This window comes from Mastacembelus armatus, chromosome 16 (genome assembly GCF_900324485.2).
Source record: "Mastacembelus armatus chromosome 16, fMasArm1.2, whole genome shotgun sequence".
Lineage (NCBI taxonomy): Eukaryota > Metazoa > Chordata > Actinopteri > Synbranchiformes > Mastacembelidae > Mastacembelus > Mastacembelus armatus.
The window spans coordinates 3,055,760-3,069,611 of NC_046648.1; the positions used below are offsets into that span (position 1 = coordinate 3,055,760).

General features: G+C 38.9%; 1 protein-coding gene across 3 annotated transcripts in view; it reads left to right on the top strand.

Annotated features, from left to right (window-relative positions):
- cdkal1 (CDK5 regulatory subunit associated protein 1-like 1) overlaps positions 1–13,852 on the top strand; it is a 357,840-nt gene that overhangs the window by 120,291 nt on the left and 223,697 nt on the right. For all 3 annotated transcript variants that reach the window (XR_003294900.2, XR_003294899.2, XM_026294297.1), the window contains exons 11-12: positions 3,462–3,642; positions 11,304–11,366. Coding sequence is in view for 1 of the 3 variants with exons in the window: in XM_026294297.1 (XP_026150082.1) it covers positions 3,462–3,642; positions 11,304–11,366 (244 nt within the window). In the remaining 2 variants the exon portion in view is untranslated. The remainder of the gene's footprint in view (positions 1–3,461; positions 3,643–11,303; positions 11,367–13,852) is intronic.

Consider the following 13,852-nt stretch of genomic DNA (forward strand, 5'->3'; position numbering starts at 1 on the left):
TTTATATTCTTAATTTACCTGCTACCTGAGCCTCACTTTTCCATACATACCTTATGAAGTAATATCTCAAAGTATGCTTTGTGGTTTTTATACTTTTTTTTAATATCCAACATACGTATATGCACTAATTCCATCCATGCATACATTATCTGCTGCTCATCCTGGAACCTCCAGGGTGGTAGAGAGCTGGAGCCAATTACTGTAATTCAATTTCTATTTGTTTTTCTGCATCTAGGCATCTACTTTACTTTATATATGTTATGTTGTTATCAATGCTAATCAATGTTAACACTTTCTCGGGCCATGACGTACAAGATATCACATTTGAGAGATCCTGTCCTGCTCTCTGTTTAACTCTTTCCCACACACCAGAGACTCATCTTACTCTGTTTTTGCCTCAACTCTACTTAAGAGTTTTTTTTGGTAAATAATTCACTTGTATTTTTAAAATTACATTTGCTTTCATAGATGTGTCTGTTTAATGCAACAATTGCCTACTTAAAGTTAGAACATTTTTATTTTCAAGGATTTGCATATATTTTTCTCAACAGTTGCAATTTAAACTTGAGCTCTAATTTACATTGGACCGGAACAATTGATACAAATGTGATGCAAACAAAGTTAAATGGACACAAATCTGATGCGTTCAGTTGAAAAAAGAAAATACAACATAAATCTTATGTTAAAATTATGTCCAGTACTTTGAGACAAAATTTAATTCTAAGTTACACAAACAAACCTGTTTTTCACTTTTGAATTGTTAAAAATAGTCCTTTTCCTGTGGTGGTTTAATTGAAAGCATGTTGAGCTGATACCTCATCTGTCATCTCTCTTGTTTTTCTCCCTTTCTGCCTGTATCTTTATTTCTCTGTTTCTCACACACTGTTTTTGAAAGGCGAACAATAACAAGATACATTTCTCCCCTCTCATTTTAACAAGGAGAGTATCAGTGTGGTTCTTGTTCATTAGTATCACACATCACACCTCCATCACCCTTAGATCTTAGAGAGACAGAGGTGTCAGAATGACAGTGTACGTGCACATGTTTTTTTTTTTTTTCCCCCCCTCTCAGCCTCCACCTTCGGAAATTCACAAAAGCCAATTCACACCAGTCTCTCCTTGAATTTTCTGTCAGTATTCTATCTCCATGTGTTACTTTGCTCTCCTGGCCTGAATTGTACTTTTTTTTCCCAGAAGCAGTGTAAATTTTCATACTACTGTTGCAAGAAGGAAAAGGGCACACAGGCTTGCTACAGCATATACATTCTCACCACCTCTACCACCAACGGATCCTAGCAAATTATATATACAACCTCTGGGGAGATACGAAAGATGGTCGTTCTGCTTATTTCATTCATTCACTCACATGACTAATTTATTAACCTTCTCTCCAAGTGTCATTAATATACAGCTTTAGATAGTACAGTATAGATCATTTAAGTCAAACCTTTGGTTTTCCCTGTAATACTATACCTATCCACTTTAAGTGATTCATTATTATGGTAGCCTATAGGCTGCAAATAGTTCTTTGTTTACCTAACAAAGTACAAGATTAGAATCATGTATTTTGTGTTTAATACTCAGGGGGTTTAAAACCACTGCTTGAGGGCAGCCAAGCTGTTAATTTTAATGAAAAATGGAGACTTATTCTATGATTCAGCCATGTAGCTATTTCATGTGCAGATTTTTAATTTATTAAGCTTTGCTTTTCCATAGGGTATGTGGTAGGTGGCTCTGAGAGGTCGAGGATGCCTGTGCCTGCAGGCCATTGGTTAATATTAATGACCGTCAGCCAATTGGAACTCATCAATAGGTCAAAGTTTATCATGTTGTTGCAGATGCAGGATGTAAATGTAATTAAAGATGCATCATGTTGTTGACTGCAGCGAAAATGTCTTCCACATTTTTGTTGATGTCTCTGTTGAGCTGTCCTTGTCAGACTGGTGTGTATGTTTATGTCTCTGTTTCTTAAGTATTTTTTCTATTCTTACTTTGTAGTCCATTACTGCATTTGTGTTGAGTAAGCAGTCCTAAAGCCATGTGCTTAGCTATAAGGTCAGGGAACATATACAGTTAAGGAATCGCAGCACTTAAGGTGAAGTATGTGTTTGAGTGAGTGAGGGAAAGAAAGGAGGAAAGTGACACTAAGCCAACGATAAATAGAGTGAAGAGAAAGACCATGCCCAAATTATTGGTGATTGATAGTTTACCCAGTTACTATGATCTTCCTTTTCCATTTTATGCAAAGATTTTTCAAAGGAAATCTGTTCTGTCATCTGCTACTAATAACATTTTGGCTTCATGAAGCAGACTGCTTGCCATAAAGCATGTTACACATTGCATTAGGAGGCTTCAGTGTCCCTCCTGTTCCACTGCATCCAGAGCTTTGATAGAAAGCTTGTAATCAATGGCTTGGCTCGCTTGTATTGGGAATGATTTCCAATTATTTCCATATTGGATTCCATTTCCAGTCTGACTTTAAGGAGAACAAAAGGCCTCTCTAGCAAATAGCTTCCTCAAAAGCAGGCAATTTGGAAAGCTAGCTTGACACAAATAAGTATGACTCTCTGCTGCTCAAAATTATGTGCAGAATTCTCATATTGCTAATTTAGCCTTTTTCAAGGAGTTAACAGCCTCGTGAGCCACGAGATTTGATGTTAACTGCCTTTAGGATGAATCATAATCATTAAAACTGTATGTTAAACATGTCAAAACAGCTCACATTACAATGAAAATGTCAAATGTGGTCTCTAGAGATTATGGTTTTGTAATACACAAGGACGTAGCCTCAGGGTTCTTTTACAAGCCAGTCTAAATGTTATCAGTGCAAACAAAATACATAGAACATCAGTCAGTGTATCTATTCTCATGCCCTGCTGTTTATAATTAATGGGCCATTGGCTCAATAACCAGTAGCTAACGATTGGCAGCCAAGGTTGCTAATCAGGTTTTGATTGGCTGAATGAGTCCGTGGAGGCAGCCTTTATCCTCCTTAGGTAGTGTTTTTCAGTGACATGTATCAATTGTTGAAAAATGCCATTGCATTACAAGCTAATTACTAATTTGAGATAACTGATGTTATAGATGGAGTTGAGCATTATTCATGGAAAAAAACTGCATGTTGATTTTTCCTTAACATGTAACTCCTGAGTACAGAAGGTGGAATCTCCATGATGATCCCTGATTGAATTTTGAATACCCAACTGAAACAATCAAAATCAAAAGCCATTGATAAAAACAAATGAGCTGGGTGTGCGATACTGTAGGATGGCCTCATGGCTCTTCTCTCAGATGGTGTTGTATTGATATGAATTTTTATCTAGGATCATGTTTATCATTTCCTTGCAACACTAGGCGTTAGGCAGGCTCTCAGTATGTTTCTCAAGGCCACTTTAACACCAGATGTTTTGATTTTACAATCTGGAAATAACTTCTGTTGGTTTTGTTTTTGTCTCTCTTAGGGTCCCAGGTGTAACTATAGCTACGGACATAATCTGCGGCTTTCCTGGTGAGACGGATGCTGATTTCCAAGAGACAGTAGAACTAGTGAAAGACTACAGATTTCCTAGTCTCTTCATCAACCAGTTTTACCCCAGACCTGGTACACCTGCTGCCAAAATGGAACAAGTACCAGCGCATGTGGTGAGTGCAGAGAAGGAGACGGACAACTAACAGACTAACAGACTCATGACTGTGACAACTAGTCATGAGTCTGAATTGAGCTAAATTAAGCTGCTTGTGTGTGAAAGTCACGTGACCACACTGCATCTTCATTTTTGCCCATCACCCGGCAACTCAGTTTGAGACCACCAGGTTCCTTCTTGGAGGTGCCAAACCAGTCAAACTAAATAATATGGAAATAAGTGCTTTGATCAGTGAGGTGACTTAGAACTCAATGGGCAATCTTACAGATCTTCAAAAGTCCTGTGCAGAGATTAGAAAATGATTGGTCCTAATGGAAGCATTTAATGGTCAGGAAAAGGTTACCATTAGATTGTATCAAACATGGTCTGATGAGACAAAATTGAACAATTTTAGCAGCAAGCACTTTGTCTGGAGGACTCCACTGCTCATCAGCTGGCTAATACCACCCCTACAGCAAAGTGTACTTGTGATGGCAGCAACATAGTCTGTAGATGCTTCTCAGCAGAAGGGACAGCAAGACTCTTCAGAGTTGAGAGAAGGATGAATTCAGCTAAATACAGAGTACAAACCTGCTCTGATTATGTGATGTCAAACTGGGCCAACAGTTGACCTTTCAGCTGAACAGCTAAGATCATTCTGGAGTGGTTTTAGAATAAATCTCGGACTGTCCTTTCTCCATCCAGCCAGAGTCTAGAATTCAGCCCCGTACTGCATCTGCAGTCTCAGTCAACAATGATTATCAGAATTGCCTCAAACATCCAAGATTTTCCCACTAAGATCATTAGAATTTGTTAAAAAAGTATTTTTCCCTTGACTTGAAGACAGGTCTGGGGTTTCTCAGAATTAGAATCTAAAGGTCATTAGAGTAAGTGCGCCATGAGGCACTAACACATCTAATGGTCTATATAACCACACAGTTCCTGGACGCACTCTCTCTCTTCCTCTCTCCCCCAGTGTGTTGCCAAATGAAACAATTAGTGGCTAATGAAGCCATAATTGTTAACAAAGTTGTGTGTACGAGGCAGAGTATGTGAGAGAGAAATGCAGATTGAACACATAACTATCAGCAGCTCTAGCATTGCCTTGACCTTTTGTTTCATAGGTTTCTCAGCTACCTCATTGTTTGGCAGTCGTCTATAATATGATTGTGAAACTTAAATTAACAGCATTGTTGCTTATGAACATTGATACTCTGCATTCCCTGCAGCCTAATTGCAGTTTATGCTCACTATGCTCATATGTACTTTTATTTTGTATAGTTTGATCGAGGATTGGAACAAAGTTACATACATATTCTGGTCAAATTAAATTAAATTAAGAGCAGAAAAATGACTTTACTCAATGTAGATCCATCCATAGTTTTTTTTTTTTACATCATTACTTTCATCCATTTGAACCTTAACCATGGCACACATATTACTCGTGCCTGTGCTTAAAATATTTGCCTTCAGGCTTTTTTTCCCTCTTGAGTTGACCTGCTCTACTCTATACTATATGTTTTATCTCTTTGCATTTGCACCCTCACTTCTTTGACACATCGCTTTCAAGTGGAGCATCTTCATAAGTCATTCTCTTTCCCCTCCTTCCTGGCATTACTCTCTGTGGAAAAGCTGAGTGTGTCTTAGGGGGATCAATCCCTTAACACCCACATGTCTGCTTCTCTTCTTATCTTTTTCTACCCTCTATCAGTCTCATCAGACTGTTATTGTCAGCAGTTGGATGTCAGCATGCTTCTATCCTGGACTTCATTCCACAGGCAGCGCTTTGATTCTCCAATTCTGGCATATTACTGCTTACTATAGAAAGCTTTATTGCCGTATCAGGCTATTTTATAGCAGAAAGTATTGTAACGTATGGAAAAACTGTGTAATGTATTTTTTGTCAGTGAGATGTGGACTACGTTATCAGTTAAGCATTATAATGTGCAATTCAAATGATCTGAAATGCACAGGCATTGAAGGGGGATGGCTTTAACAGTGATATAATAAGATTTCCTTTTTCACATTGTCATCCCACGTTTATGATAGCAGGTCACCGGCCATCTAAATGTTAAAAAGTAAGTTAAATATTTTTCTGTTTGAAAGAAAATGGTAAAAGATGTGAATAATATGTTAGGATCCATGTAACCAGTACACCTGCATTGGTGGTTAAAGCTGCACACCTTATCACATCATCAGTCAGCATGCACCTCTTCTGACACACACACACACACACACACACACACACACACACACACACACACACACAGACACACACAGACACACAGAGGCAGACACACCCAGCAAGTGGTGGCAGCTAGGCGACGTCTATGCCATGTAGGGTCAGTCATTAATAAAGTGCACCAGATGGTTTGTCTGGAACACAACTGTGTTGAATAGCCACAGGAGGGATGAATGGAGAACTAGATGGAGTAGGAAGCAGAGACAGAAGGAGGTCTGAGAGAAGGAAGGTAAGGAAAGAGGGACATAGTGAGACCTAAAAGGGCAGGACAAAGAGATGGAGGAAATAAGGCGACATGAACAGTTATAGGGACTTACCCATTGTGGATCCTGCAGGGGCTACAAATTTGACTGACTGCCATGAAAAAAAAAAAAGGAAATTATTGTTTAAAATGTGTCCAACACTCAACACTTGTAAAAGTGTAAAACCTTTATCTTTTTTGTATTCTCATTTTGCAAGACAGTGACTTTAGCTATTTTTTTTCTCTACTCACTTAAGCATTGTTTCTCACTGGAGAAACATAACAAAGATTTTTGAGGGTCCCAAAAGGCTAAAGCAGACCCAAATTCTTAACTAAATTTAGTATTACTGGTCTCTTGTAAACAAAGATTAAGTCACCAAACATTTCTTTTTTCCTGCACTATTATCAAGCTGTGTTGTAAAAATGCAACTCAATCCTAAAAATACAAAACTAAGGTTGGATAAAAGTGTGTCAGTGTGTAAAAGTGATAGTAAAGTATTTTCTGTAAACCACTTTATGTTGCCAAGTGTTTGCTCTACACTTTTTTGTTTGAGCATCCACTTGGTTGGTGAAGCAGCAACATCACATTCAGAACGTGTACAAATGAGACATAAACAACATTAGTAGCAATAGTTGGTTTTACCTGCTACTGGTTTTTATTGTGATGATGTCAAGAGCGAGACATATTTTTGTTTTAGTGTTCAGATTCCCAGCCCAGGCAAAAACAAATATTTGATTAGGAAAATACACAGACAGCTTTATCTCAGTGAGTTGGTGAGCAAAGTGGAGGAAACACATGGAGCTGGTGGGCATCCAGCTGCGATGAGATCCAGGTGATTTGTGGTATCTGTAGGTCTAAACGTATTACCTACTGTAACCAATGATATATGAGAGAATGCAAGATAGAGGGGAGACCAGAAGCAGATGGAAAGAATAGGAGACCACAGGGATGGAGGGATGGAGAAAGGGAAGGGATCATGCTGAGAATAAAGGGATGTGGATGCTATTAGCTTGGATCTCTATAATCACCCCCAGGTGACTAGAACTTAGCCCTGATAAATGGAGTTGCATAGTGTGTTTCTGTGTGTGCGCTGTGATGTCTGTTGGTACCGTGTGTAAGGACGAGTTGAGAATGCGCAGCTACAGGATGATGAAAAAAAAAAGATGAAAAAAAAAATAGAGAAGGAGAATAGCTGTTCTAGTGGGATAGTGATTTTAATTTCCCCAGGTTGTAATTGGTTAAGAACTCTATTATCCATGAGGCACCAGTGCAGCAGCTGTCAGAGTGAAACAGCTGGCCAGACACTAGTAGCTCCATCTTCTCACTTCACTATCATTTATCTAGGTCCGGACACTCGCACTCAAACACAAGCATGGACATGCACACACAAACACATGCATGTTTTCCCTTTCTTGTGTCTCAAATGCAGCCACTCACACCTAGTGCCAGGGATAACAACACTTGGCGTAAAGCAGTCAAACAGGTTTTAAGGGTGAGTTAATGGTTAAGTTGGTGTCTGGGGCCAGCTAGGCCTGCACCTGATTATGAGGGTCTAGTTCATTAGTAAAGAAAGTTGTAGCATGTTGCATTTTAACAAAATCAGGCAAAAAAAAAAAACTTACAGAACCGTTTTAAAACCAACATAAATGTATATGGTAGTATCTACAATGTCCAGAATGGATATTTACTTGTAGCATTTGAGAACCTCATTACTCTTTGGAGTACTTTATGAATTTAAAAATAACATTAAACAAACTGTGTTGATGAGAAACTTAGACCATACTCATGAAAGATGCTTAAACGTACGTTTTGACTAGAAATTAAGTTTTAGATTTATTATTTAATATTTTCGGGTGACAAGTTCTGGTGAATAAAAGGCCGCCCCTCCTAAGACAATTATTTGCTTGTCTTAATATTGCATTTATTCATGTAGTGTCATTCACTCTCAAAAAAAAAAAAAAGATTTGTCTGGGATTTGTCAGAATTGATTGTCTTGGATGTCAGTACTGTCCAGATGTTCCTACTTTACATACAATAGTTTTGTGTAGAACAGCAGTGTTTTTGTAAAGTGTGTAAGCAAGTAAGCAAGACTGTGTGATCCTGTCTACATTGGTGCTGTATGTGTTTGGAGAGTGTCTCTATGAGTACAAGTGTATACATCCATGTAATGTCACTTCCCGTTAGACACAGCATCCCTCTCTGGCGGCAAGAACAGATGGACGTCATTGTAACAACCATCGTTCATCATCACTGAAGTGACAGGCCCACAGACAAACACACACACACACACAGTGTCTGTGCATTGCTCATTAACACAACCTCCACGGCATGCTAGATTAACTTTTCTAGTTGATCGACCGCACACACACATACACATACCTGTATACAGAGACATTATGTGCAGGTTTTCTACAATAATAAGTGTCTGTTTTAAAGATACAGTAAAATACGGTGGACTGGCTGAGAGGCAGCATGAACCTAAACTACTGACATTTAATACTATGGCCAGAGATGATAGATTACTGTTTTCAGCATGAAGCACTTTTACCGTTTGAAACATAAGAATATTGATTAGTTGTTTAGTTTTCTAAACTCAAACTAGTACACGACTGAAATGTAGGAGCATCAAAGTAATGATTTATAATAGGGCTGTCAACATTAATGCGTTAACGCATGTGATTAATCTAAATATTTTAACACCTTAATATTTTTTTAATGTAAATTAATCGTTTGATGAGGTTTGACCCCAACTTCTTGACGTCATCGCGGCGCGGAGGGATATCTATCATTGTAAGTTAACAAGGGTAACTTTTAATATTTAATAATGTTACCCGTTAACAAGGGTAAGTTACAGCAAACGCTACACTACTTAATATGATGACACGACGCCTGTTTGGATCCGTTTCCTTAAACTAGTTTGTCATGCATTTCTTTATTTCAACACATTTACAGGTAAATCCTAGTATTTTAAATGTTATAATCATTTGATGGCACTAATTTATATACAAGTCTTCAGTTCTTTTCTAAATGGTTGGTTTATATCAGTTATATCCGTAAGTTTTAACATGTTTATGGCAGAGCACCTTTGTTGAGCATTGATGCCCTTACATTTCAATTTTAACCTCATCTTGTTTTACATTAGTAAAGTTTACACATCACAAATCCCAAGTGCAGGCCTTCTGCCAGTGGCTACTGATCAGTTCCATAGGTGCAACACAGGGTGCAGTTTTTGCTCAAGGGCACCCTGATAGCAGCTGTTGTGAGATAATGAGAACATTTCTCATTCACCCTCCACCAACCAGCTTTTTCCAACATTAGTCTAGGGATTTGAACAGAGGCTCTTGTTATCACAAATGTCTGTCTCCTAACCTCTATGTAAATGGCAACATGTCTTTTAAAACTATGAGACTGTAGGGTTAGCTAATGAAATGAAGATTCCCCTTCACCAATTGCTGTTAAAGTCAGAGATTAGGAATCGATCCCTTGTCCTCTGTTCCTTTAGCCTTTTTTTAATCTAGTTCGTTCTTTCTCCGTCTCTTTTTTCTGTTTTTATGTCGGCCTTCAAATTACCTTGTGTGGCGTGTTTTCACACCTTTGTGCATATGCAGCGTACAGCATGTTGTGTGAGTCAGTGTGCGAGCTCATGTGGGTACATGTGTCTGTGGTGTGTGTTTTTGTACGTGGGTATGTGTATGTACGTGTACTCTTGAACTGTATAAATTCTTCTGGGAGCTCATTGGGAGTTGAGAAATCCTTACCTGCGGTTACATCTCTCTTACAGTTTCACACATACACGTACGCCGATGAGCATCACTGAACAGGGCGTGATGGTGAGAGTGATGAAGAGATGCCAGACAACCTAATAGTGTTGAGGAGCAATGATGAGAGTATTGCTCTTACCTAAGGTGCTCCAGGCAAAGAGAGAGAGAGAGAGAGAGAGATTGTGGAAGGGCAGACTTGTAAGGACTAGGATAGGTGAGAGACTGGAGACAGAATGATTAGTATGAGTTTTCCCTCACTGAAGAAAAACACATGGTGCAAGGGAGAGAGGGTGCTTGGAGGGATATGTGGAAAGGCAAAGACAAGAGAAAAGCGGATTTGAAGAATTCAAGAGAGCACTTTGGCAGAGAAAGTGAGAGGGAATCGGGCGAAAACAAGAACGAGAGAGTGATACACAGATGGGGCCAATGATTACAGGATTGTAGGAATCACAAAAGACCTGAGTGATGAGTAAGACACGGGTAGAAATAGAGCACAGGGAAGCAAAAAAGTGAGACTATATACAGATATACAAGGACCAGAGAGAAGAATGGAGCAATTAGAGGTGCTGTGATGGAAGGATAGGACTCAGTAAAGAGGGCCGAGGGCAAGGAGTACAGTCAGGACCCTTAAACACTTCAACCAAAATACTTTTATTTGACCATCCATCATCTATACCCACTTATTCTTATTTAGAGTCACAGGGATCAGCTGGAGCCTGTCCCAGCTCTCTCTGGGTGAAAGGCAGGGGTCCACCCTGGACAGGTCCCCAGTCCATCACAGGGCCACATAGAGACAGACAACCTCACACACTCACACTCACTCCTATGGGCAATTTAGAGTCACCAATCAACCTGACATACATGTTTTTGGACTGTGGGAGGAAACCAGAGTACCTGGAGAAAACCCACACACATGGGGGGGAGTTCATCTTCCTTCCCTGGATTTTACTGTTTTCTTGACACATCTTTAATTTACACTGTGTGGTAGAGTAACTTTTAGGTTTGCTCTATATGTACAGATCTGGCCTAAGAACACCGAATCCACCCCTCTTACAGGGAGGAACAATAAATGCATACTCTCTTTAGATACAGTGGCATTTCCATATGTTCTTCACCCTTAAAAAGATATGGCCCTATCAGTAATTTAAATAGTCCTGTTTGTAGCTGTACTGGCCCCATGTACCTGATTAACAAGTGCCACACATCATACAGCCATGTCTCATGCCTAGTGCATCTCATTACTTCAGGTTAAGGCCAAATCTGATGTTTCTGCCACAGCTGGTGGACATTGTTCATTCTGTATTTTATAGATTTAATGAAGTACTGTGTTTTTACTCTCCTGTCTTAGTGACTAAATAAGTTAATTAGTAAAGCTGCATTTTATCCATATTTATACCATATGTTTTTTTTTTTTTTATCTTTTTCCTCTCTACAGAAGAAGCAGAGAACAAAAGAGCTGTCACAACTCTTCCACTCTTACAATCCTTATGACCACAAGGTAAGACATCCCTCACTGTATGTCCCAGGATAGCTGCTTTGGTTTAAATCTCTGTATCTGTCTGCCTCTTTTCTTCTTTGCATCACACTGAATTATTTTATCTCCCTGTTTCTTAATGGGGAGAATGCTCTGACTGTTCAGCCCCATTCACCTCAAGACCACAATCCTTCACTGGATATCAAAAGTAGTTGTAGGACTGCAAAGCTAATATTTTCTTTATGAGTCTGATGATGTTGACTCCGTCAGGTGGATGATTTTGTCGGCAATGTAGAGGTTGAGGACAGCTCAAGTGTTCTGATTAAATTGTGTGTTTGAGATTCAGTTATGAAGTCGGAGATAAATCTCATGTGAATGTGTATTGTCTATATATGACACCAAATCCAGGTCCCCACCTTGTAAATCACTCAATTTTTAAAGAAACACCTTGATTTTAAATTAGGAGGAGCTTATGGTTGGATTAAGGTTAGGGTAGGGGTTAGAGTAAGGCAGGCAGTGTTTATGGTTAAGGTTAAGGCGAGTCTCCAGCAAATGAATGTGTCAGCGTGAAGTCCACATAAGGTCTGTGTGGTATGTGTCTTACATAGTAAGATTTCCTTCTGAAAGTAACAACAGCTGCCATGAAAAAGGATGTTTTACATTTAACATACATGTTAACATCTGCCCGTGTTCCTGTGTACGTGTACACCCAGCCAAATCCCCACTCCCTTTTTTTTTTTTTTCCCCCGATAGTGATGGTCACTCAGACTCTGATAAAGATGACAGAGGTGCCAATTTCTCGCCTGTCAAGATGAGAGACATGGCAAAAAAGTGTAGAAGGAACAAACACGATAGCCTGCTCTTGTAGACTACGTTTCAAACATGTCAAACATGTGACTGAAGCCGATGACAAGATTTTAGCTTACCCAACTATTTTTGCAGTTAATATCTTGAGAGGCGTTTGTGCCTGTGCTGCAGTTGTTATATGTTACACACTAATTAAAAGGGTATGAGAGACATCACGTTTTCACTGTGGCAGCCACGGATCTTTGCCTCCCACACACTATGACACACACACACACACCTACAGACAAACTAATAATATTGAGTGCATAGGCACACATCTAACACAAATAGGGATGGGAATTGAGCAAAGTTAGTAGCGAATATCTTTGTAATACATTAACACATTTGCATCTAAATTAAATACTTAGTATTTGTGAACATGCTTTCTTCTCAAGTAAGATTCCTAGAGGAATTGAGAAACCAACTGTCTTGACCGTGTGCCATACTGAGCTGAGCCTGCTGTGTTGATCTCAGATATTTCTTTTACACCTTTCTGTGCTCATTAGCTCGTCGTTTATTTGTAAATATGCTGAACTCCTTTAAGTTTAGATTTCTCAGTATTGTAAATGATGCTACTACACATGGTCCAGAAAGTTCAGTTCTTTAGTTGAAGCCCAGTTTTGCAATATGTTTTACAATATGTCGCTCATTACAAACAACTCGCAACCCCATTGAAAGATACTTCATTAGAGGCACCTAAGACATGAATTTCATAAGTTCTTAGTACACAAATAGCATAAATTTCTCAAATGACACCTACAGCAAAAAGAAAACGTAATACACATCTGTGTGTATGTGTATTTTCTGTTAGCTATATATTCTGTACAGAGCAAACAGCAGAGCAGCGTTTCATTGTAAAAAAAAAAAAAAAAGATTTTGTGTGCCACTTCAATGGCACTGTATTGTTTTTCCACTTCCTAGGCCCTTTACTTTACCCTGAGCCAGCCTCACAGCAGAAACCTATTGTGTTGTAATGAATACGTTTCTTCTTTTTTCCGTTCTACAAAGAAACGTTGTTAGCTATTTTGAAATATGTATTACATACAATGTTTTAATCCCCAGAAGAGCAAACTTTACTCACTGGTAACCTTGTCATTTTTGCTATATTTTGTGAACAAGTTGTCAAACGTCATCTTGTCCTGCTATATAGTCTCATAAATACCATGTCAAGCAATTTTCTTGTAAATCTTTCATGCAGCTCAACTTACTGCTATGTTCCTTTTCCACAGGTTGCAAGTAGATCTCCTTGCATCACAAACCATGAGATATGATTTTATGATTTAATGATAATTCCAATGTACAGCATGCTTCATACCTCATCAGTCATGGTTCTCTCTGTCCTTGCCCATGTCCATACACAATGTTGAGGTCAGTCAGTTTATATTAGGCACATTTATCCCAGTTAGATAAAAATGCATTTTCCTATAATGTTGCTTGTCTTATATTGGGTTAACAACTCACAGCTGTTCTGCAGCAATGGAAGTAAATTAAGCTTTGAAAGTTGATGCCAACGGTTCCTACAGGTGTCCCAACTGTTGTTGATTACCCTCTGTCTGTGTAAAGGTAGTGCTGGAACAGACTGTGTTACTACACCCTCTTAAGCAATATTTGGACAGTCTTGTTCTGCAGCAAGTAATATATTGTTCTCATAACGGCAAGAAAAG